This window comes from Pseudorca crassidens, chromosome X (genome assembly GCF_039906515.1).
Source record: "Pseudorca crassidens isolate mPseCra1 chromosome X, mPseCra1.hap1, whole genome shotgun sequence".
NCBI lineage: Eukaryota > Metazoa > Chordata > Mammalia > Artiodactyla > Delphinidae > Pseudorca > Pseudorca crassidens.
Window position 1 is genome coordinate 99,942,960 of NC_090317.1, and position 26,231 is coordinate 99,969,190.

At 38.9% G+C, this 26,231-nt stretch overlaps 1 protein-coding gene across 3 annotated transcripts in view; it reads right to left on the reverse strand.

Annotated features, from left to right (window-relative positions):
• The window catches only part of SYTL5 (synaptotagmin like 5), a 220,990-nt gene that overhangs the window by 72,660 nt on the left and 122,099 nt on the right, over positions 1 to 26,231 (reverse strand). For all 3 annotated transcript variants that reach the window (XM_067722582.1, XM_067722584.1, XM_067722583.1), the window contains exon 3: positions 17,083 to 17,292. In XM_067722582.1, the coding sequence (XP_067578683.1) occupies positions 17,083 to 17,292 (210 nt within the window). The remainder of the gene's footprint in view (positions 1 to 17,082; positions 17,293 to 26,231) is intronic.

The window sequence follows — 26,231 nt, forward strand, 5'->3', positions numbered from 1 at the left end:
CTCGTTCCTACAGCCACAAGGAATCAGAATCTGCCCATGAAAATGAGCTTGGAAGTGGAATCTTCCCAGAGCCTCCTGATAGGAGCTCAGCCAGCGGACACCTTGATTTCAGCCTAGTGAACCGAGAGCAGAGAAACAAGCCAAACTAGACTCCTGAGCTACAGAACTGTGAGACTGAAACCGAGCAGGACCCTGTGGGGCTCCTGGGCGCGGAAGCCTTTCTGTTGTTTCTTGTTTGTAGGGAACAGACTACAGCCTCTGTGACCTTCCCTGTGTTCCAAAGGGCAGATTCGAACAGTTGCTAATCAGAGGAGGGAGGAGATGCAGAGACAAGGGAGGAGCAGTCAAGAAACAACAGTGCAGCATTGGGGCAGGGTCCTGGTGCCCCCTCAAGGGATACACATAACAGTATCTTTGAGCTCTTTACAGAACTAAAACCCCCAACAAATGGAAGATGTCAGCATTGTTCATTCCAGAGAAGACCACCTGAGGCCAGATTAAAGGAGGGCAGGCCCTGCACACACCCTAATCTTTTTTTTTTGTATTTTATTTTATTTTATTTTATTTTTTTTATTTTATTTTTTTAACATCTTTATTGGGGTATAATTGCTTTACAATGGTTTGTTAGTTTCTGCTTTATAACAAAGGGAATCAGTTATACATATACATATGTTCCCATATGTCTTCCCTCTTGCGTCTCCCTCCCTCCCACCCTCCCTATCCCACCCCTCCAGGCTGTCACAAAGCACCCAGCCGATATCCCTGTGCCATGCGGCTGCTTCCCACTAGCTATCTACCTTACTACGTTTGTTAGTGTGTATATGCCCATGACTCTCTCTCGCCCTGTCACAGCTCACCCTTCCCCCTCCCCATAACCTCAAGTCCGTTCTCTAGGAGGTCTGCATCTTTATTCCTGCTTTACCCCTAGGTTCTTCATGACATTTTTTTTCTTAAATTCCATATATATGTGTTAGCATACGGTATTTGTCTTTTTCTTTCTGACTTATTTCACTCTGTATGACAGACTCTAGGTCTATCCACCTCATTACAAATAGCTCAATTTCGTTTCTTTTTATGGCTGAGTAATATCCCATTGTATATATGTGCCACATCTTCTTTATCCATTCATCCGATGATGGGCTCTTAGGTTGTTTCCATCTCTGGGCTATTGTAAATAGAGCTGCAATGAACATTTTGGTACATGACTCTTTCTGAATTATGGTTTTCTCAGGGTATATGCCCAGTAGTGGGATTGCTGGGTCATATGGTAGTTCTATTTGTAGTTTTTTAAGGAACCTCCATACTGTTCTCCATAGTGGCTGAACCAATTCACATTCCCACCAGCAGTGCAAGAGTGTTCCCTTTTCTCCACACCCTCTCCAGCATTTATTGTTTCTAGATTTTTTGATGATGGCCATTCTGACTGGCACACACCCTAATCTTAACAGTAACCCCCTCCTTGAACCACTGCTATAAAACTCCTCACCAAATCCTCTCAGGTTGGGACAACAGTTCTTCAGGGGCACAAGCCTGCCGTGTCCCCCTTTTCCTGGTAAAGCAATAAAGCTAGCCTTTTCTACTTCACCCAAAACTCTGTCTCCAAGATTCAATTCGGCACTGGTGCACAGAGGCCGAGTTTTCGGCATCAAGATCATATATTTACATCGTTCTAAGCTGCTAAGTTGTGGCCATTTGTGATGGTGACCACAGAAAACTAACAGAATCATTAAACATAAAAACCTATTTGTTTTAGTATTCAACTCAGGAAATGATTTGCATGGGTTCTAAGAAGATACCTATGAAAAATTCAGAGGAAGAATAGGGCAGAGGTAGGCAAACTATGGCTTGTGGGCCAAATTCACTTCACTACCTGTTTTGTACAGCCTACGAGCTAGAGATGGTTTTTACACTTTAAATGGTTGGGGAAAATCAAAAGCAGAAGATTTCATGACATGTGAAAGTTAATATGAATTATACTCAAAAGGCAGTGTCTATTAATAAACTTTTATTGGAACACAGCCATGCTCATTTGTTTATGTGTTGTCTCTGGCTGCTTTTCTGCTACAACTGCAAACTTGAGTAGTTACAGCAGAGACCACAGTGCCCACAAAGTCTAAAATACTTACTGTCTGGCATCTTATTTTTTTAAAAGTTTGCCAACCTCTGCAATAGAACAAAGAATTGACACAAAAAGAAACAAGAGCAAGGGGAATAATACAGATCAGCGATAGAGAACCACCTAAGAGAGGCATGCCAAAGCCTCAGCTTGTATTTTTTGTTTGTTTGAGTTGGTTTTTTTGTCTTTGTTTTTTGGTATGTTCTTGAGATATAGGGTGAAGTGGCCACATCGATGGCCATTTCATGTGTGACAGGGGAAAGAGGGCCACACCAGGTCTACATGCCCCAGGAAATGGGCCTCCATATCATCTTTACCATATATGCCTAGAGCTGCCAACACCTAACACAAATAAGATCTTCCCAGAATTGTCAGTCATTACTTCTTGCTATCCTTATAAGAACAATAACTATAATCCTTATATTTGCTCGACTCAGATATGGACTTGAGTCATTTGTCGTTTCAGAACTCTGCAACATCAGAACAATCTCTTGGGATCATGCCTTTGCCACCTTCTCAAGTCCTGGAGGTAGATGGAAGGCTTAGCTGAAGAACAGGGAGCTAAGGCTGAGTCAGTGTGTACCACGCACCAAGTCATGCATTAGCCACTTTACACATGACACCTAGAATCCTCACTATAAGCCATAAAGTAGCTATGTTATTCTCAATTTGCAGATGAGGAAATCAAAGCTCACAGAGGTTAAATAACTTGTCCAAAGTTACACAGTATTATGACAAAAACAGGATTTATACCGAAAGCCCTTTATATTTGGCAAAATTGTCAGTAAAGAACTTGAAGCTGTCAGGTATGACAAGGCTTTGAGTAAGGGTGAAAACGTACAGAAGCCAAGGAATAACATGTAGCATTTCATATGATGGGCTATGATTGTGTGTGTGTGCATGTACACGTGCCTGCCAGTGTGCCTCTGTGTTGGGGGCAGAGTGACAGGAATAAAGGAGGGGTAAAAGAGGAAAGAAAATAAACATGACATCCACTATAAAAGTTATATTCTTCTCTGCCACATCAATCTAATATTTCAGAAATACAAGGCTCAGAATAGACGATGTGTTTCCTATAGGTCATACTCTAAAGAGTGAGTTTGACTGAAATTGAGTTACACTCATTATTTCTGATTAATGATTACTGAGTATTCAGAATTTGCTAGGCCCTAATTTTAACATTAAACTCATGGGAGTTCAAACTTTCACTTGTAAAGTCAAGTTAAGTTGTCCTTAGATTTACAGGGGAAAAATAGGTAATCTTATCCTAAAAAAGAAGAACAGTGACCAAAAGATTCATTTTCTTCCTTTATCTTCTACTAGTGACCAGAGACATCTGAGATAAGACACGCTTATTAGATATGCTGAAATAAGATGAGTTTCTTTCTTACTATTCATAAGGAAACTAGAATTATTTATAAATTTATGCATTACACATCAAATATTTATTGCATTCCTACATGTGTTAAGCCCTGTGCTAAGGCTAAGAGTACAGATGTGAAAAAGACAAACAAGGACCCTGGTCTCATGGAGATGATGGTATATATTTATTCCTTTCTTCCCTTCCAACAGGAAAATAAAAAGAAACCCCTAGGCATATTATGGTGAAACTGTAGAACACTACAGATAAAGAGAACATCTTAAACGTAGCTAGAGAGGGGGAAAAAAACAGATTACATACAGAGGAATGATGATTAGGATGACAGTTGACTTTCAGTAGAAATAATGAAATCCAGAAGCCAGTGAAATGATACCTACAAAGCTCTGAGAGAAAATAACTATCAATCTAGAACTGTATATCCAGAGAAAACACTGTTTACGAATAAGAGTAAAACAAAAAAATTTCAGTAAAATAAAAAGTGAGATAATTTACCATCAATAGAGTTTCACTAAAGGAACTTCTAAAGACTTTACTTCAAGAAGAGTTAATTAAAGTAGATCTGAGATATAAAAAGGAATGGTGAGGGCTTCCCTGGTGGCGCAGTGGTTGGGAGTCCGCCTGCCGATGCAGGGGACATGGGTTCATGCCCCGGTCCGGGAGGATCCCACGTGCCGCGGAGCAGCTGGGCCCGTGAGCCATGGCCACTGAGCCTGCGCGTCCGGAGCCTGTGCTCCGCAACGGGAGAGGCCACAACAGTGAGAGGCCCATGTACCACAAAAAAAAAAAAAAAAAAGGAATGGTGAAAAGTGAAATTGGTAAAACACGTGGATAAATCTAAACAAATGTTGATGTAAAACAAAAATGATAATATCTAAATTGTTGAATTGAAAATAAGGTGTGTCTAAAACATAGGACAAAAAGTATATACAAGCCAGGCTGATGATATTTGGAGTTTAAGAATACCAAGTTCCTTTTACTGATTAGAAGAAGGCCATAACTAATGATTTATAAAATTAAATATGAATGTTGTGATTTCCAGGGTAACCACTAAAAATAAAAATTCATATAATATCTACACTAGTAGAGAGGATAAAATGGAATGAGAAAAATATAGTACTTCAATCAATCTACAGATAATATAAATAAAAGCAAATATTACAGTAATTGCAATAGAAACAAATGCAAATATTGCAATTACAATGAATATAAGTAGACTAAACTATAGTTTAAGAAAAAATATTGTCAAATTAAACTTTAACAATTATATATCATATATGCATAGCAGGTATATGTAGACATTATACATACAGCATATATGTATAGCAAATATTTAAATACATATAACATATAATTTAAAATAGCAGATACGCTATACAGTCTCATCTTAATCATATGGACACAGGAAGGTTGAAAGGCAAATGGTAAAAAAATATATACCACGTAAATATTAACCAAAAGAAACTTGATATCGTTGTATGAATAGCAGACAAAATAGACCTTAAGGCAAAAGCATTTCTAGAGATGAAGGGGGTCATAAAAAAACACCTTCAAATCAGTAAAGACTAACAGCCTGATAGAAAATTTGGCAACATATAAATAGTCATATCACAGAAGAGGAACCCAAGACAGCCAATAAACCTATGAAAAGATGCTCAACCTCATTAGTAATCAGAAAAATTCAAATTAAAATCATAGTAAGATATCCATTTATATCTACCAGTTGGACAACAATTAAAATTCTTCATGATGCCAAGTGTTGGTAAGATTGTAAAGGAAACTTTTATACAATGTTCGTGGAGTTTAAATTGGTACAACGATTATAAAAAACAACTTATCATCTTATAAGGCTGAAAATGCTCATACCATTTGCTGTTCAGTTTCATTCCTAGGTGCACTCCTTACCGGAGTCTTCTCAAACATTTTTGGCAGAGGTCACGGTAAGAAACACAGCTGGTTGCCAGAGGGGAGGGGGGCGAGGGGATGAGTGAATTAGGTGAGGGAGATTTAGAGGGTACAAACTCCCAACTACAAAATAAATGACTCAAGGGGATGAAATGTCCAGCATGGGGAATACAGTCAATAATAATGTAATATCTTCATATGGTGACAGATGGAAACTAGACTTATGTTGTGCGCCAGGAACTAACATAGTGTTGGAGGTCAATTATACTTCAAAAAAAACCCCAAACACATAGAAAAAGAGAACAGAATTATGGTTATCGGAGGCAGGAGATGGGGGAAAGGGGAATTGGAAAGAAAAAAGTATGTTTTATACCACAATCCAGAAAAAAACTACACACACACACACACACACACACACACACAAGTATATATATACTTACATACATATAATTTTATATATGCTGACATTTTCTGTTTCCTTTTTTTCTTAAATGCTGGTCATGACCCGCCAATAGGTCATAACTCACAGTTTAAAAACCTTACCCAAGGAAACTCTTGTACATGTTTGTTAGGCCATATGTACAAGAACGCCATAGCAGCATTTTTTGTAACATTATAAACTAAAACAACAAAAATCTGCATCAACAAGAAAACAGATACATTATAGAATGATACAACAGTGAAGATGTACGGAATGGTATTCACATAAACATGGATAGATTTCACAAAAAAACGTTGAGCCAAAAAAGTCACAAAGCTTTTGCACAGCAAAGGAAACCATAAGCAAGATGAAAAGACAACCCTCAGAATGGGAGAAGATATTTGCAAATGAAGCAATCGACAAAGGATTAATCTCCAAAATTTACAAGCAGCTCATGCAGCTCAATAACAAAAAAACAAACAACCCAATCCAAAAATGGGCAGAAGACCTAAACAGACATTTCTCCAAAGAAGACATACAAATGGCCAACAACCACATGAAAGAATGCTCAACATCATTAATCATTAGAGAAATGCAAATCAAAGCTACAATGAGATATTTTTTGACGATGGCCATTCTGACCAGTGTGAGATGTCACACTGGTCAGAATGGCCATCGTCAAAAAATCTAGAAACAATAAATGCTGGAGAGGGTGTGGAGAAAAGGGAACACTCTTGCACTGCTGGTGGAAATGTAAATTGATACAGCCACTATGGAGAACAGTATGGAGGTTCCTTAAAAAACTACAAATAGAACTACCATACGACCCAGCAATCCCACTACTGGGCATATACCCTGAGAAAGCCGTAATTCAAAAAGAGTCATGTACCAAAATATTCATTGCAGCTCTATTTACAATAGCCAGGAGATGGAAGCAACCTAAGTGTCCATCAACAGATGAATGGATAAAGAAGGTGTGGCACATATATAAAATGGAATATTACTCAGCCATAAAAAGAAACAAAATTGAGTTATTTGTAGTGAGGTGGATGGCCCTAGAGTCTGTCATAGAGAGTGAAGTAAGTCAGAAAGAGAAAAACAAATACTGTATGCTAACACATATATATGGAATCTAAAAAAAAAAAAATGGTCATGAAGAACCTAGGGGCAAGACAGCAGTAAAGATGCAAACCTGCTAGAGAATGGACTTGAGGGTACGGGGAGGGGGAAGGGCAAGCTGTGACAAAGAGAGTGGCATGGACATATACACACTACCAAATGTAAAATAGATAGCTAGGGGGAAGCAGCTGCATAGCACAGGGAGATCAGCTCGGTGCTTCGTGACCACCTAGAAGGGTGGGATAGGGAGGGTGGGAGGGAGGGAGATGCAAGAGGGAAGAGATATGGTAACATATGTATAACTGATTCACTTTGTTATAAAGCAGAAACTAACACACCATTGTAAAGCAATTATACTCCAATAAGGATGTTAAAAAAAAAAAAGAATACACACAGTATGATTTCCATTTCTATAGAATTCAAAAATGAAAAATGAGAAAATATATTACTTAGGGATATATCCAAGTAGACAGTAAAACCATAAAGCAAGGGAATAAAAAATGCAAAACAAGAATGCTCTCATTCTTAAACTGGGTACTGAATACAGACACTCTTTTATTATTCTCTGAACAGTACATGCAGAGTGCCTTGATATGTATGACACTTCCATATTAAAAAAAAGTCCCTCTAGTTTATGTAGGTATTAAGATACTAAACCACAGTGAACAGAGCATTCTAAAAACAGGGGAGGGCTCTTGTATATGATTAATAAGTGACTGAAAATAGCATGTCAAGGCGCTCAAAACAGCTTCTTACCACCCCCAAAATCTGTGGGTCAGTGTGGGGTTACTCTGATGTGAATCTTTCCCTTGTAACTAGATTATAGAAATTTGTTAAACTAGGATTGATTTTGAAATGACTATGTGGCAACTGCCAATACCCATGAGACCAAAAGATCGCCAAGAACAAGTTGAACAAGTTGAGGTTTTTGTTCATTGCAATGAAGGAAAACACATGCCATGAAGAACCACAGGAAGTCTCAGTAAGAGGGCGTTTGAAAGGATTTAATATAGAATTTGGGGTTATGTTAGGTAATTATGGGGAGAGTTCAAGGCAACAGGGATTTGCTCTAGATTAGGTGATGTCAGGAAGTGGGGACAACGCTATGACTGGTATCTTAAGTTTTATCAAGAAGATGGGCCAACTAAAAGGCTAAAGCTGTAATTGGTAAGGAGGTAGCAGGAGATTCACATTAGCCAAGAGAGGGGGATGTCTGATACTTTGTGGCTTGACCAGTCACCTTGTTTTGGTCTATGCTTAGACAAGATCATGAAGTATTCTTATTTTCTCTCACTTCATCCTGGTTGCAGAGTGATCGTGTGGGAAGCTGGTGCTCTGAGGTCGTTTATGTCCACCAGGAGAACGCCACAGCCTGCCTGTGAGCGCCAGATCAGCTCCCAACAACATCAAGGCCCACATGTAAATGTCACATCAGTTTCCGGATGTCAGGAGCTGTATTTCTCTTCCTCCTAACAAAGCACTATATATTTCCTTCTGCACTCTCTGTGTGTATCTTCCAACCATTGGTACTATCCTCTTTTAAGTTACTGAGACTAATATTTTGTCTATTTCAGTTATATTTCATCTGTTTGCAGTAATCACTACAAATTCATCAAAAACACAACCACCAGGTTCCTCCTTTAAAATTACAAAGACTTTCACAAGGACACAGCAGCATGAAATGTCACCGCACGGCATGAATATATATAAGATCAGCTCATCAATATCATATTAGAACTATTTCATTTGGGGGATCTCTGTCATGTCACTTTTATCTTAGGGGTCTTTCTGAGTTCAACTGAGGTGCTAATTAGGAAAAATGATCATTATGACTGTCTTTGTGTTGCATGGCAACTGCCTCAGTTAACATAATCATGTGGAATTTTGTAGGTCTCATTAAGATAGCAACATGAACTAACTGGCTGTGTCGGGGATCCCTTTCATTCTATTTCTATAGAGTTACTTTTAAAACTAGACCAACAGCAACCAACTTGTTAAAACCAGACGGGGTTGGAGAAAATGTCAAGGGTTGCTCAGCCCACTGTAAGAGGGAGCCTCCCTCTATCCGTCCTCGCTGTAATCGTTTTCAGTGCTACAGCAATAAAATCTCTTTACTTTTATCCAATCCAAGGTAAATGACAATAAAGGTTGTGTTTCCAACTGATTAGAGAATGAGTCACTTTCTGACTCATTTCATCTCTTAGAGGTCACGGTGGGAATTTCAATTTTATGGTCTATTGAACATGGAGACAGCCCACTGGCACTGCAGCATTCTCTCACAACAAATAAAGGACATTCACTGCCAATAAAATATCATTCACACTTCCTTTTTGAAAACCACTCCATGAACAGCAAATAAGATACTTCCAGCACTGACAGATACTCTCTGAGACCTTGTAGACTCATAGCTGGAATATTGAAGAAATAATGGTCTCTGTTTTCAGCTTTAAAAAATGAGGAGGGATTTTGTTTATATCAAGTTAAACACTCATCGTGTAAATTTCCAGCTGTCACAGATGCTAACAACTATTAATTGTTGTTGTCAATGAGGTGTAAGAACCAATGAGAGCTCTGTTTCTTCCTCTACTTTGAGACAATAATGTAATAAACTCATCTTCCTCCTTAGACTCTGAAACCACTGAGTGTAGTCCATGTTTTATTCATCTTTGTATCCTTATCCCCTATTATACCAATAGGTTATCAATAAATGTTGTGGGATGGATGGATGGATGGGTCAAAGGATAGATCAACTGGATAAGTGGATAGTTGCATTTATTAAGTTATTGTCATACCAATAAAAGAAGTACAAGTGAGTCAGAAGTTCTGTATTGATGCATTAACATCTCCTAAGGAGGACATAGAACCTTCAATTTGTTATTATTTATTCTTACACCCTTCTGACAACAACTTGTCTTATACCTTTCAGTGACAGCTGGAAATTTGCTCTGTTCAGAAGGCAAATGTATTTGGCACGTCTCTCGTGTATGCATATGTGTGTGTGTGTGTGCGTGTGTGTGTGTGTACGTGTATTTTAATTCCATTCTCCTGACAGAAGAAAACCACATTTGTTTCATAACTTGCTTAAGCCTGACATGCTTTAAGTGGGACCCTGCCATTTATTCATTCATTCATTTATCCATTCATTTGCTTATTCATCCATCCATCTAATCATTTAACAAATACTCATTGAGTACCTGCTATAGGGATTCTTTTAGGCACTAGAACTACTTCATTGAACATTATAGATAAAAAACCCAGCCCTCATGGTTATGAAGCTTATATTCTAGTGGAGGAAGAAAGATAATAAACAAGATAAGTAAAGTATATAGCATATAAATATTAAGAGGAAAAAACACAGCAAGGGGTTATGTTAGTTTGGGTAGGCTAACTTCCATAATGAACAACTTGCAAATTCCACTGACTTAACACATTAAAAGTTTCTCTCTCTATACATAACCTAATGTTGATCTGACAAGATTTAGGGGAAATTTCGTGTGAATTAGACCCGCAGTTACCATCCATACTGACTAGCAGATGAGTTGATGGCAAAACTTTCCATTAGCAATGCACGAATACACAAGCCCCTTGGGTCTTGTACTGAAAAGAATGTTTCAGTAATTACAACTGGCATTTAGAAATTAAAGACAAAATTACTCTCCCCATACAGAAGCTTGAGGCAACTCCTGATTGATTGAAAGACCCATGAGTCACAGTCCCTAGTTACTGTTGTCTGAGCAAATGAGGGCCCAGGGTGTAGGGAAGAGGTAAACAGTAATAGAATAAAAAATGGAAATGATTAAATACTAGGGATCAAATAAAAGAATACTGTATAAGAATTGAAGAAATAGTTATTGAGAAATTCCTTAAGTCCTCAGACCCTGCGACTGGAAGGTCAGTCATTTGTTAAAATCCCATTTCCTTTCTTCACTGCCCTGAAATGGCAAACCACACCTGGGCAGAGTCTGGTGGGAAAAGAGCTGGGTGGAAAAAACAAACAGACAAACTTTGATACTTATTCAATCCAACTCTACTAACACACATTCTATCCTCTTAGTGTTCTTACTTCCACTATTTATAATATATAAAATCAATCACCTCTCTTATCTAATAGGTATATTTTGAGACCTTGTAGGACTCTTCCCTAGGAACAAATGTGATCTGAAAACAGATCTGCTCTCTCAGGGACTAAGGGTCCAAGATGGATAAATACAAAGAAAATCACACCTAGGTGTGGTATAATAACTGTTAAAAATCCAATGGAAAAGGGGAAAATATTAAAAGTAATTGAAGAAAAATATCATTACCTTCAAAGGAGCAACAGTATATTGACATCTGATTTTTTAACAGAAACACTGGAAACCAGAAGCCAACGGAATAATATCTTCAAATTATTGAAAGTTAACAACTTCTAACCAAGAATTGAATAAGCTGGCAAAAACATGTTTGGAACTGAGTGAAATAAAGCCATGCTAAGAAAAACAAAACGTGAGAGTATTTATCACTAGGAGAACTTACACTAAAGGAAATGCTAAAGGTTACCCTTTAGGCAGAGGGAAAATTATGCCAGATAGAAATACAGAGATGTAGTAATAAAGAATATAGCGCAACAAGAAGGGTAACTATGTAGTAAAGTTAAGTGAATACTGACTACAAAATAATAATATCTTGTGGGATTAAGTATGTTATAGACTGAATGTATCCCCCCCACAATTCAAATGTTGAAACATAACTCCCAATGTGATGGTATTTGGAGGTGGAGCCTTTGGGAGGTGATTGATCCCCTTATAAAAGAGACCCCAGAGAGCTCCCTTGCCCTTTCTGCCATGTGAGGACACAGTAAGACTACAGCTATGAACCAGAAAGCAGACCCTCACCACACAACAAATCTTCAAGAACCCTGATCTTAGACTTCCCAGTCTCCAGGACTACGAAAAATAAATGGCTGCTGTTTAAAAGCCACCCAGTCTATGATGTTCTGTTACAGCTGCCTGAATGGACTAGGACAAGCTATATATATCTGTAAGTATAAATACATATGTGTGTATATGTGTGTGCACAGATATAGATAGACATACAGCTATTTAAAATATACAATAGCACTAGGAGGGGAGTAAAGGGAATTAAAGAGTCTTAAGGTCCTGCTATTGTCTTGGAAGTACCAAAAGTACTAATTAATATTAGATTTTAACAAGTCAAGAATGTATGTTGTAATCGCTAGAGTAATCTTTAGATGAGTGATAAAAAATGTATAGATATTAGAGGAGATAAATAGAAAAATACTTAGACAACCTAAATGAAGGCAAATAAGTAGAGATAAAAGAACAGAATAGATGGGACAAAGAGAGAATGAGTAAATGAGAGGCAGATTTTAAGTAAAATATGTGAGTTATTTCATTACTACAAATGGAACATATATACTAATTAAATGACAGTTGTCAGACTAGATTTAAAACATGTGCATGCAATTATATGCTGCTTACAAGAGACACACGTTAAACATAAGGAAACAGAGAGGTTGAAAGTAAAGAATAAGGAGGATTTACCAAACATACACTAACCAAAGAAAGCTATTGCAGCCATACTAATTGCAAAGTAAACTTCAAGGAAAAAATCATAACTAGAGATAAGGAAAGATTTCTCATAATTATAAAGGTTTCTGTACATGTGTAAAATCTCATAATTCTAAATATTTAAGCACTCAAGACTCTAACTTCAACATATATAAAGCAAATATTATCAAACTAAAAGGAAAAATAGAAAATCCACAATCATTATTGAGAGAGGTTAGTATATATTTCTCTCAATATCAGACAGAATATATAGATAAAAAAATCAGTAGGGATATGGAAGATTTGGACAACACAGTTAACAAACATCATTAAAAGACATAACTAGGATACTCAAATCAATCCTGCAGAATTCATTTTCTTTCAAGGAAACAGGAAATATTTAACAAAACTGACCCTATTCTGGGCCAAATTTCAAATACTGAAACCACACAGAGTATGTTCTCTGACCACAGTGGAATTAAGCTAGAATTCAGTATCAAAAAGGGATACAGAAAAATCTCTAGGAAATTATAAATTAAGAAAGACAATCATAAATAATTCATAGTTAAAGAAAAAGATGATGATGGAAATTAGCAAATAGAAAGAATGAAATGAATATCATAAAAATAATTGATATGTGTGGGATGCAGCTAAAGCAGTGAAAACAGGGAAATTCATATCCTTAAAGGTATATGTCATAAAAGAACAAAGGCTGGAAAATCAAGTATCTAAATACCTGAATCAAAAAATTGTTAATCAAAAATAAATTCAAAGAAAGTAAAACAAAAGAAAGAGCAAGGAAGAAACCAATAAAATTGAAAATATACAATATGGCAAGAAAAAAAGATATAAGTATTAGAAAAGATAGTATAATTGTGCAGAAATAAAATCTGAAAGGCACCACAGAAACTGTTATAATTAAGAAGTGATTTAACAAGATTTCTGGATACAGATTAGACTACCCAAATCAATTCGTATTTCTACATATCGACAACAATTAGAAAACAAAAATTTTAAAAGCATACTATTTATAATAACATAAAAATCAAATACTTGGAATAAATATAATAATGTATAAGACCAGGAAAACTATAAAATATTACTGAGAGAAATTAAAGGCAAATAAATGAAGGGGCACATAGTGTTTGTCGACTGAGAGACTAAATACTGAAAGACATCAAATCTGTCCAAAAGTATCTACTGATGTAATGCAGCCCCTATAAAAATGCCAGTAGGACTTGTTTTCTGGAAAGCTGATTCTAAAACATATTTGAAAATACCAGAGGCCAGTAATACTCAGGGCGTTTTGAACAAAAACAAAAAAGTAGGAAGTCTAGTGGATATAAAATTTTATTATAAAGCTACAATAATGAAAATAATGTGTCACTGGCACAATGTTAGGCATAATAGAGTGTTCAGAAATGATACTTGATTTGTGAAGGTTAACACTGTACAGCAGTGAAAAATAATCTTCAGTGAATGGTGCTGGGTCAAGTAGATACCCATATTAAAATATGAAAATGAAGCCCTAACTAACAGCATATACAATCTAGTTGGAACTCATTTTTGTAAGTGTAAAGATAAAAGCTAAAATAATAACAATTACAGAAGATCGCATGGGAGAATATTTTCATCATTTGGGAGTTAGAAAAAGTTTTGTTTTGTTTTTTTAAACAGAACACAGAAAAAAAATCCCACTAATCTCATATAGGAAAAGATGAACAAATTGAGTTATGAAAACTTAGAGATTTCTATTAATCAATGGCACCAGTAAGAGAAGAAAAAGGCAAATCAGAAGTTGGGAAAAAATATCTCCAACACAAGGAACCAACACTGTTTGTATGCAGGATATATAAAGAACTCCTTCACACTAGTCAATAGAAGACTGACAATCTAATAGAAAAAAAGAGACCTGAACTAGTACTTCACAAAAAAGGATGTTCAGATGGTCAATAAACATATGAAAATATCTTCATTCTCAATAGTAATAAAGAAAAATGCAAAGTAATCTACTGCACACCCAACAAAATTATGAAAATAGAAAAACAAAAAACAGGGTTGGTAAAAATATAAAGTAATCAACTTCCAGGCATTGCTAGTGAGAGGATAACCTGGAACAACCTATAAGTTATAAAACAGTGAAAATAAGTAGACAAATGCAACAAAAATGGATGTCTCACAAACATACTGTTGACCAAAAGTACTTAGAAACAAACACACCCTGTATGAGTCAATTTATATAAAATATAAAAAAGTCAAAGTTACCCTATGGTGTTAGCAGGAGAGTATTTATACCTGGGGAATAAGAAAGGACTAGTGTTTGCGAGGAGGAAGAAGAAAGGTTTCTGGGGTGTTAGTAATGTTCTATTTCTTCACCTGAATGATAGTTACACAGAAATTGTGATGATTTGCCAAGCTGCACACCACTGCTTCTCAACCCCAAGTGACTTTTGCTCTTCAGGGGACATTTGGCAATGTCTGGAGGAACTTTTCATTGTTACCACTGGAAAAGGGCGGAGTGCTACTGGCGTCTAACGGGTAGAGGCCAGGGATGCTGCTAAACATCTTATAGTCCACAGGACAGCCCCTCCCCCTCCCTCCTCCACAAAGAATCATATTGTCCACAATATCAGTGATGTTGAAACTGAGAAATCCTGTTGTACACTTGTCATTTGTGCCCTTTTGTGTAAGTTAACTCTAGTTTTTTTAAAAAAAAAGCCATGTGCATGTTTTTTATTCATAAACAGAAAGGATGCTAGCCTCTTTCCAAGTTTTCCTCTTTCTATTCATTTGCTTCTTGTTAATTTGATTTGTTGTCCTCTAGTGGTCACTAAGGGTGGAGAGGGACAAATGCTCCTGCAAAATTGTATACAAGCAAAACTATAATTGAGGAAATTCTGTCCATTAATTATTTCCTCTATAACTCATTATTTGACTATACTGGAAGAACCTTTATATCCAACTCTGAAATGCCAAGTAAACGAAAGCAGAATTGGAGAAAGCATTATCCCACACAGAAACAAATTTTCTAGGAAGAGTCCAGGGTCTAAAAGAGCAACTTCTGCATTACTTACATGAGTCACAGATGTATCATGTTTCTTTTAAGTAGAAAGCAAAGTGCATTATTGATGCTTTTCTGTATATGTATATGGAGAAATATCCAAAGTAAATACTTTGATTTCATGGGAAAAACAGGAAGGTACCCAGGATTATTTCTGCATCTTGATTTGCAGATGACTAAACTCAGTTTAGAAAAAGAATACCAATATCAACAAAAGCTACGTTGCAACACATTATGTCAATGATTCCATCAGTGCTCATTCCCCCAAATCTGGTAAATGATGCTTGCCAATGACTAAGAGGCAAGTATGAAGAGGAATTTACGCGAGACAAAGAACTGAAGATGGTTGCTTAGGTAAATCAAAGTAATGTATCCAAAGAAAGAAATGAGATAACGTAAATGGTTCATTTCTTTAGAGCTGCTTATCTCAATGTAGTGTGGAAACATAATATGAACTGCTCAATTTATGATCAATTTTATGAAAAAGTACAGGAGAAATAACATTGGTTAAATAATGCAATCAGTGAACACAGGAGACCTCAATAGAACACAGTCGTCCTCATTCAGAGAAGTTGGAAATGAAGGTCACTCACTCTTACTACTAAACTATTCACTTTTCCTCCCAAGATAGCCTCTTAACTCCTATAAGAGAATGAGTTAGTGAGGATAAAAGATAAACCAAACCCAACCAAACCAGGTAAACCTGATGTGATGCCAGCATCCCCGACCTCAACCACAGGAAAGAGAGGTCAACATGGAGTTGCCTGGAGATGAGATTATTACGTGCCATCCAGAGCAGAAGAGATGAAGGGACCTTGGGAGGGAGAAAACGTACCAGTTGATCCAGGGTCAGATTTCTTAAAAGGATGGAGCTTGGCATGCCCAAGGAGTAGTAGAGACCTTATCGTGCTTGGACTCCAGTTCAACTGAACTTAGAAAACAATGACTCTTGATGTGCACCCTGGCTGGCAGACGGAAACCCACAGCCATGACATTCCCGCAGGCTAAACACGGAGGCGAATGATAAAGCTGTCTCCCTTCACCCTTTCTCAAGAACTAGCTTGGGAGGAAATTCAGGGGCTACTTCAGCTGATGTGAAGAGCAGGCTGGATATGTAATACTCATCTCGCCAGTCACCCCAAATGTCTAAGAATGTCTCAAGGGCAATTGTCTGTGCCTTCTGAGAAGCCATGTGGAGCCAGGTATGGCTCTAAGAGAGCCAGAGGGTGGTTTTCAGATGCAGCAAGAGACCATGTTCTGTGAGGCTTCCAGTTGTACTGTGTTTTATAGTTTAAAAAAATATGCATATTGTTCCGTTTTTGTCTGTCTGTCCCTTCCTCTCTCTCTCTGTCTCTCTCTCTCTCTCACACACACCACACCCTGCCAAGGCAGTGCTGAGCCTGTGGCTGGGCTACACTTTTAGTTCTACTCTCTATCCCTACCTTTTAAATACTCTTCTTCCTTCTTGCTTTCCCCCACTCCAAACCCTTCAGTCATCAAAACTGACTTTCCACACAAAGGCAAGAAACTCACGCGACTTTGGCACAGACGGTGCAGCGCCAGCTTCCATCAAGGCCTGAGACCCGGCACTGGCTGCACACTCTGAGTGAGCAGGCCGGGCACGGGTCTCCGCGGTCGAATATCAAGCCCAGGTTTCTCTGACAGTGAGCACAGACCCTGCTGGTCTCTTGTTGAGTCTTCCCACTTCTACGTTTTGCTTCCAAAAGTTCACTTTTCAGCTTCCTGGAAGAAGAGAAAAAAAATCACTTACAAAATTCCCCAAAAACAAACCAGAGGAGCAGAGCTATCTTCATTTAAGGGGTGTTTTCATTTGCAAGAATATTTGAAAGAATCAAGGAGTTAGAGTCAAATGACTCAAAAAACACAATTTCTCCCTCCAGAATCAATAATCCTTTGATCTCAGTAGTGGAAAAACATAATGTTTCTGTTTTAATTTGACATCTTCCACTAGCACTACTATTTTGCTATTAGTATTTATTTACATTCTACTCTATCTTCTCCAGGATATCCTTGATACCATAACATGGGAATACAACCCCAGTCCACAGGCATGCACAATACCATGTTCTCTCCTTGCCTAGATATATTACATGAGGCGAGAGTGTGAAATCAAGCTTGGCAACATGGGTACTTTCCTTAAGAGAGCCAATGAAGAGTTTGCTGCAAAGACACTGTCCATCATTTCAGGTCAAAATGCTTCCGCTTAACATAATGAGGGTTTCCAACAACTTCCACTGACCTAGGGGCTCTGCTATTAGATATGCCTTTCTTTGAATAGAGGTTCCATCATGAATTAGTTGTTCAACCTTAAACAATGATTTACCCACTCAACTTCAGTCTCTTCAGTTCTAAATTGGGAGTATTAACATTCTACTGGGACTGTTTTTTTTTTTTTTTGCAGTACGCAGGCCTCTCACTGTTGTGGCCTCTCCCGTTGCGGAGCACAGGCTCCGGACGCGCAGGCTCAGCGGCCATGGCTCACGGGTCCAGCCGCTCCGCGGCATGTGGGATCTTCCCAGACCGGAGCACGAACCCGTGTCCCCTGCATCGGCAGGCGGACTCTCAACCACTGCGCCACCAGGGAAGCCCAACATTCTACTGGGACTGTTTTTAAGATTAAATGAGAAGATGCTGGACTAGGAGGATGCGGAATTCACATCTCCGCACAACTAGGGCACCTCACAGGCACCAGTTGGGGACCACGGACACCTAAGGGGACAGGAGGAACCCCCTAGCAACCAGGTAGGACGTGGGGAGTGGGGGGTAGTGAGGGGGAGTGAAGGGGGAGGAGAAGTGGAGGCAGGACAAGACCAGCGCCCCTGAGGGGTGGCTGTGGGAGGGGAAGGGATCCCACACCCGAAGGGGGAAATTGGGGAACCACTGGAAGGGCAGAGGACCAAAAGGGGGTGTGGCCAGGTTTCCACTGCCCACTTGGGCCCCCAGGAGCCTGCTGAGATCCTCTGCCCACCAAGGCCGCCTCCAGCCACGCAGGTCCTGAGGGAGTGGGAGGGAGGGAAGGGGGAGCAAAAATAAAGGCCGGACCAACAGGACCAACACACCTGAGGGGTGGCTGGGGGAGGGGAGGAGTTCCTACACCCAGCGGGATCCACTCACAGGTTAGGGGTCCAGCGGGGAAGGAGGAGAACAGAAGGGTACGTGGGGTGGGGGGGTTAGTGGAGGAACGGAAGGGAATGCAGCCAGCGCTTTCCCTATCCACTTAGGCACCAGGGAGCCTGTTGGGCTCCGGGGCCTAATTCTCTGCTCTCTGGAGCCTCCCTCCTGCCGTGCAGAGCCCAAGCCCACCCCTACACGCCCACCCAGGGCCCTACTGCTGCACTCAGAGACCCCATCCAACACTGTGCCTAAACCCCACCCACACACCCTCACTCAGGGCCCTACCTCCCAACTCCGGAACTCCACACTCCAGAAGCCCTCCTTTCCACGTGCTGCCTCTCCCCTTCCCTGCAGGTCCTAAGCAGAGGCCCTGCCCCACGCTTGAACTTTGCCCTGCCTAGGCTCCACCCTCAAGGCCTTTTCCGGCTGTGGTCCTGAGCCTGGGCCCTGACCCATGCTCAAACGTCACCCCAGCCACCCCCATGCAGGTTCCGCCCCACCCTAGACCCCACCCCTGCCTAAGTTCCACCTCCCACCTAAACTCCTCCCGCCACAGCCAAGGCTTTTTTTCCCCCGTTTTTCCTCTTTTAGATTAGGGCTCTGTTCTACCTTGCTGATTTCTTTATATTTTTACTTTTTCTAATAAATCTTTTATTTTTCTAATTTTATTTTATTCTTTATACTTTGTTATTGTTCTGCTCCTTTTGGCTTGTTCGCCTTTTTTGGTTTTATCCTCTTTCTGTTGTGGTTTTATTTTACCTTGTTGCAATTATATTTTAATTTTTCCTGATATATTTTTTATCTTTCTAATTTTATTTTATTTTTTATTCTTTGTTATTGTATTGCTCCTTTTTTCTTTTTTCTTTTTTTTTTTTGGCATGCCACATGACTTGCAGGATCTTGGTTCCCAGGCCGGAGGTCAGGCCTGAGCTCCTGTGGTAGGAGCTCCGAGTCCAAACCACTGGACTAGCAGAGAACCTCAGACCCCAGGGAATATTAATCGGAGTGAGGTCTCCCAGAGGTCCTCATCTCAGCACCAAGACCCAGCTCTATACAACTGCCTGCAAACTCCAGTGCTGGACGCCTCAGGCCAAACAACCAGTAAGACAGGAGAACAGCCCCACCCATTAAAAAAAAAAAAGAAACGACAAAAAAATATGTTACAGATGAAGGAGCAAGGTAAAAACCTACAAGACCAGATAAATGAAGATGAAATAGGCAACCCACTTGAAAAAGAATTCAGAGTAATGATAATAAAGATGATCCAAAATCTTGGAAACAGAATGGAGAAAATACAAGAAATGTTTAACAAGGACCTACAAGAACTAAAGAGCAAACAAACAGTGACGAACAGCACAGTAATTGAAATTAAAAATACTCTAGGAGGAAACAATCGCAGAATAACTGAGGCAGAAGAATGGATAAGTGAGCTGGGAGAAAAAATGGTAGAAATAACTGCTGGGAGCAGAATAAATAAGAAAGAATGAAAAGAATTGAAGACAGTCTCAGAGACCACTGGGACAACATTAAACCCACCAACATGCAAATTACAGGGTTCCTAGAAGAAGAAGAGAAAAAGACAGAGTCTGACAAAATATTGGAAGAGATTATAGTTGAAACCGTCCCTAACATGGGAAAGGAAATAGTCAATCAAGTCCAGGAAGCACAGAGAGTCCCATAAAGGTTAATCCAAAGAGAAACACGCCAAGACACACTTTAAACAAGCTATCAAAAATTAAATACAGGGCTTCCCTGGTGGCGCAGTGGTTCAGAATCTGCCTACCAATGCAGGGGACACGGGTTCGAGCCCTGGTCTGGGAGGATCCCGCATGCCGCGGAGCAACTAGCCCCGTGAGCCACAATTACTGAGCCTGCGCGTCTGGAGCCTATGCTCCGCAATAAGAGAGGCCGCAATAGTGAGAGGCCCGCGCACTGCGATGAGGAGTGGCCCCCACTTGCAGCAACTGGAGAGAGCCCTCGCAGAGAAATGAAGAGCCAACACAGCCATAAATAAATATATTAATTAATTAAAAATGTTAAAAAAAATTTAAATACAATGAAAAAATATTAAAAGCAGCAAGGGAAAAGCAACAAATAACATACAAGGGAATCCCCATTAGGTTAACAGCTGATCTTTCAGCAGAAACTCTGCAAGCCAGAAGGGAGTGGCAGGACATATTTAAAGTGATGAAAGGGAAAAACCTACAACCAAGAGTACTCTACCCAGCAAGGATCTCGTTCAGATTCGATGGAGAAGTCAAAAGCTTTACAGACAAGTAAAAGCTACAATAATTCAGCACCACCAAAACAGCTTTACAACAAATGCTAAAGGAACTTCTCTAAGCGGGATACACAAGAGAAGAAAAAGACCAACAAAAACAAAAGCAAATCAATTAAGAAAATGATCATAGGAACATACATATTGATAATCACCTTGAATGTAAATGGATTAAATGCTCCAACCAAAGGACACAGGTTGAATGGATACAAAAACAAGACCCTTATATATGCTGTCTACAAGAAACCCACTTCAGGCCTAGGGACACATACAGACTGAAAGTGAGGGGATGGGAAAAGATATTCCATGCAAATGGAAATAACAAGAAAGCTGGAGTAGCAATACTTACATCAGATAAAATGGACTTTAAAATAAAGATAGTTACAAGAGATAAGGAAGGACACTAGGACACTACATAATGATCAAGGGATCAACCCAAGAAGAAAACATAACGATTATAAATATTTATGCACTCAACATAGGAGCACCACAATACATAAGGCAAATGCTAACAGCCATAAAAGGAGAAATCGACAGTAACACAATAGAGGGGTACTTTAACACCCCACTTACACCAACAGACAGATCATCCAGACAGAAAATAAACCAGGAAACACAAGTTTTAAATGACACAACAGACCAGATAGACTTAACTGATATTTTTAGGACATTCCCCCTGAAAGCAGAAGAATATACTTTCTTCTCAAGTGCACACAGAACATTCCCCAGAATAGATCACATCTTGGGTCACAAATCAAGCCTTGGAAAATTTAAGAAAATTGAAATAGTATTGAGCATCTTTTCCAACCACAATGCTATGAGATTAGAAATCAATTACAGGGGAGAAAAACAGAAAAAAAACACAAATACATGGAGAGAAACAGTGCCCTGCTAAATAACCAAGAGATCACTGAAGAAATCAGAGATAATCAAAAAATACCTAGAAACAGGACTTCCCTGGTGGCGCAGTGGTTGAGAGTCCACCTGCCGATGCAGGGGGTGTCCCGGTCTGGGAAGATCCCACATGCCGCGGAGCAGCTAGGCCCGTGAGCCATGGCCACTGAGCCTGCACATCTGGAGCCTGTGCTCCGCAACGGGAGAGGCCACAACAGTGAGAGGCCTGCGTACCGCAAAAAAAGAAAAACAAAAAAGAAACCGAGAAACAAATGACAACAAAAACACGACAATCCAAAACCTATGGGACGGAGCAAAAGAAGTTCTAAGAGGGAAGTTCATAGCAATTCAAGTTCTCCTCAAGAAACAACAAAAATCTCAAATAAACAATCTAATCTTATACCTAAAGGAACTAGAGAAAGAAGAACAAACAAAACCCAAAGTTAGTAGAAGAAAAGATATCATAAAGATCAGAGCAGAAATAAATGAATTAAAAACAAAGAAACAACAACAAGATCAATAAAACTAAAAGCTGGTTCTTTGAGAAGATAAACAAAATTGGTAAACCTTTAGCCAGACTTATCAAGAAAAAAAAGGAGAGGACTCAAATCAATAAAATTAGAAATGAAAAAGAAGAGATTACAACTGACACTGCAGAAATACAAAAGATCGTAAGAGACTACTACAAGCAACTATATGCCAATAAAATGGACAACCTGGAAGAAATGGACAAATTCTTGGAAAAGTACAACCTTCCAAGATTGAACCAGGAAGAATTAGAAAATATAAACAGACCAACCACAGGTAATGAAATTGAAACTGTAATTAAAAATCTTCCAACAAACAAAAGTCCAGGACCAGATGGCTTCACAGGCAAATTCTATCAAACATTTAGAGAAAAGGTAACACCTATCCTCCCCAAACTCCTGCAAAAAATTGCAGAGGGAGGAACACTCCCAAACTCATTCTACGAGGCCACCATCACCTGGATACCAAAACCAAACAAAGGTATTAAAAACAAAGAAAATTATAGACCAATATCATTGAAGAACATAGGCACAAAATTCCTCAACAAAGTACTAACAAACAGAATCCAACAATACATTAAAAGGATCATATACCATGATCAAGTGGGATTTATCCCACGGATGCAAGGATTCTTCATTATACACAGAACAATCAGTGTGATACACCATATTAACAAATTAAAGAATAAAAACCATATGATCATCTCAATAGATACAGAAAAAGCTTTTGACAAAATTCAACACCCATTTATAATAAAAACTCTCCAGAAAGGAGGTACAGAGGGAACCTACCTCAACATAATGAGAGCCATATATGACAAATCCACAGCAAGCATCATTCTCAATGGTAAAAAACTGAAAGCATTTCTTCTAAGATCAGGAACAAGACAAGGATGTCCACTCTCATCAGTATTATTCAACATAGTATTGGAAGTCCTAGCCACAGCAATCAGAGAAGAAAAAGAAATAAAAGGAAAACAAATGGAAAAGAAGAAGTAAAATTGTCACTGTTTGCCAATGACATGACACTATACACAGAAAATCCTAAAGATGCCACCAGAAAACTACTAGAACTAATCAATGAATTTGGTAAGGGTGCAGGATACAAAATTAATACACAGAAATCTCTTGCATTCCGATACACTAACAATGCAAGATCAAAATGAGAAATCAAGGAAACAATCCCATTTACCATCACAACAAAAAGATTAAAACACCTAGGAATAGACCTACCTAAAGAGGCAAAAGACCTGTACTCAGAAAACTATAAAACACTGATGAAAGAAATCAAAGATAACATAAACAGATGGAGAGATATACAGTGCTCCTGGATTAGAAGAATCAATATTGTGAAAATGACTGTACTACCCAAAGCAATCTACAGGTTCAGTGCAATCCATATCAAATTACCAATGGCATATTTCACAGAAGAAGAAATTTTACACTTTGTATAGAAACACAAAAGACCCTGAATAGCCAAAGCAATCTTGAGAAAGAAAAACGGAGCTGGAGGAATCAGGCTCCATGACTTCAGACTATACTACAAATCTACAGTAATCAAGACAGTATGGTACTGGCGCAAAAACAGAAATATAGATAAATGGAACAGGATAGAAAGCCCAGAGATAAACCCACACACATATGGTCACCTTATCTTTGATAAAGGAGGCAGGAATGTACAGTGGAGAAAGGACAGCCTCTTCAATAAGTGGTGCTGGGAAAACTGGACAGGTACATGTAAAAGTATGAGATTAGATTACTCCCTAACACCATACACAAAAATAAGCTCAAAATGGATTAAAGACCTAAATGTAAGGCCAGAAACTATCAAACTCTTAGAGGAAAACATAGGCAGAACACTCTATGACATAAATCACAACAAGATCCTTTTTGACCCACCTCCTAGAGTAAGGGAAATAAAAACAAAAATAAACAAATGGGACCTAATGAAAGATAAAAGCTTTTGCACAGCAAAGGAAACCATAAACAAGATGAAAAGACAACCCTCAGAATGGGAGAAAATATTTGCAAACGAAGCAACTGACAAAGGATTAATCTCCAAAATATACAAGCAGTTCAAGCGGCTCAATATCACAAAAACAAACAACCCAATCCAAAAATGGGCAGAAGACCTAAATACACATTTCTCCAAAGAAGATATACAGACTGCCAACAAATACATGAAAAGATATTCAACACCACTAATCATTAGAAAAATGCAAATCAAAACTACAATGAGGTATCACCTCACACCAGAGAATGGCCATCACCAAAAAATCTAGAAACAATAAATGCTGGAGAGGGTGTGGAGAAAAGGGAACCTCCTGCACTGTTGGTGGAAATGTGAATTGGTACAGCCACTATGGAGAACAGTATGGAAGTTCCATAAGAAACTAACAATAGAACTACCATATAACCAAGCAATCCCACTACTGGGCATATACCCTGAGAAAACCATAATTCAAAAAGAGTCATGTACCACAATGTTCATTGCAGCTCTATTTACAGTAGCCAGGGCATGGAAGCAACCTAAGTGTCCCTTGACATATGAATGGATAAAGAAGATGTGGCACATATATACAATGGAATATTACTCAGCCATAAAAAGGAACAAAATTGACTTATTTGTAGTGAGGTAGATGGACCTAGAATCTGTCATACAGACTGAAGTAAGTCAGAAGGAGAAAAACAAATACCGTATGCTAACACATATAAAAAGCGGTACTGATGAACCTAGTGGCAGGGCAGGAATAAAGACGCAGATGTAGAGAATGGACTTGAGGGCAAGGGGAAGCTGGGATGAAGTGAGAGAGTGGCATGGACATATATACACTACCAAATGTAAAATAGATAGCTAGTGGGAAGCAGCCGCATAGCACAGGGAGATCAGCTCGGTGCTTTGTGACCACCTAGAGGGGTGGGACAGGGAGGGTGGGAGGGAGATTCAAGAGGGAGGGGACATGGAGATATATGTATACATATAGCTGATTCACTTTGTTATACAGCAGAAACTAACACAACAATGTAAAGCAAATATACTCCAATAAAGATGTATTAAAAAAAAAAAAAGTACTGTTTCCCAACTCTCATCCCCACAGATTCTGGTATAATCGGTTTGAGATGTGGCCCATGCAATGATTTTTTTTAAAGCTTCCCTATGTATTCTAATGCACTGCCAGATTTGGAAAACACTCCTCTAGAAGAAAGGTTCACTCCCACTTAAATGCTTCACAGACATGCCATTCTTTTGTTATCCAGCTCCATTCCCTCCTTCAATACATTTCCAGAAAAAACCAAAAACAGACAAACAAAAATACCCCCAGACATCCCCGGATCATCACACACATCTCATACCACCTCCTTCTACGCTTGTGGTTCTCTGCTTTGTTATACCCAACTAGATTAGCATCTCCCCAAAGGCAGGAGCGATGGCTTTAGTTTCTTATATATACTGCTCAGGACTCAATTGTGTGGTAGATCATAAGATCCTTAAATGTTTAAAACTATTACCTCTTTTGGGCCTTCAAAGTAGTTTATGAGATATTATGAGCCTCATGTTAAAGATAGTAAGCAGTAGAGATAAAATCAGAAAGCAAGTCTTTGAATTCCTAGCCTAATGAGAGATTCATAAATGGAGAACTTTAAAAGTGAGGTTTCCAAAAACCTATGGTTCTTTGTCTCACTCATTCATCCAGTGAGCATTTATTGAGTGCCTATTGTGTGCTAGGCATTCTGTACTTCAGATACGAAAATGAGTCAAAACAGGACACCTACTAAGGACTCCCAGTATCCTTGATGTCAGTCAAGAAGAGGACAAATGATGCAAGATGATTCATCTGCTGCAACAG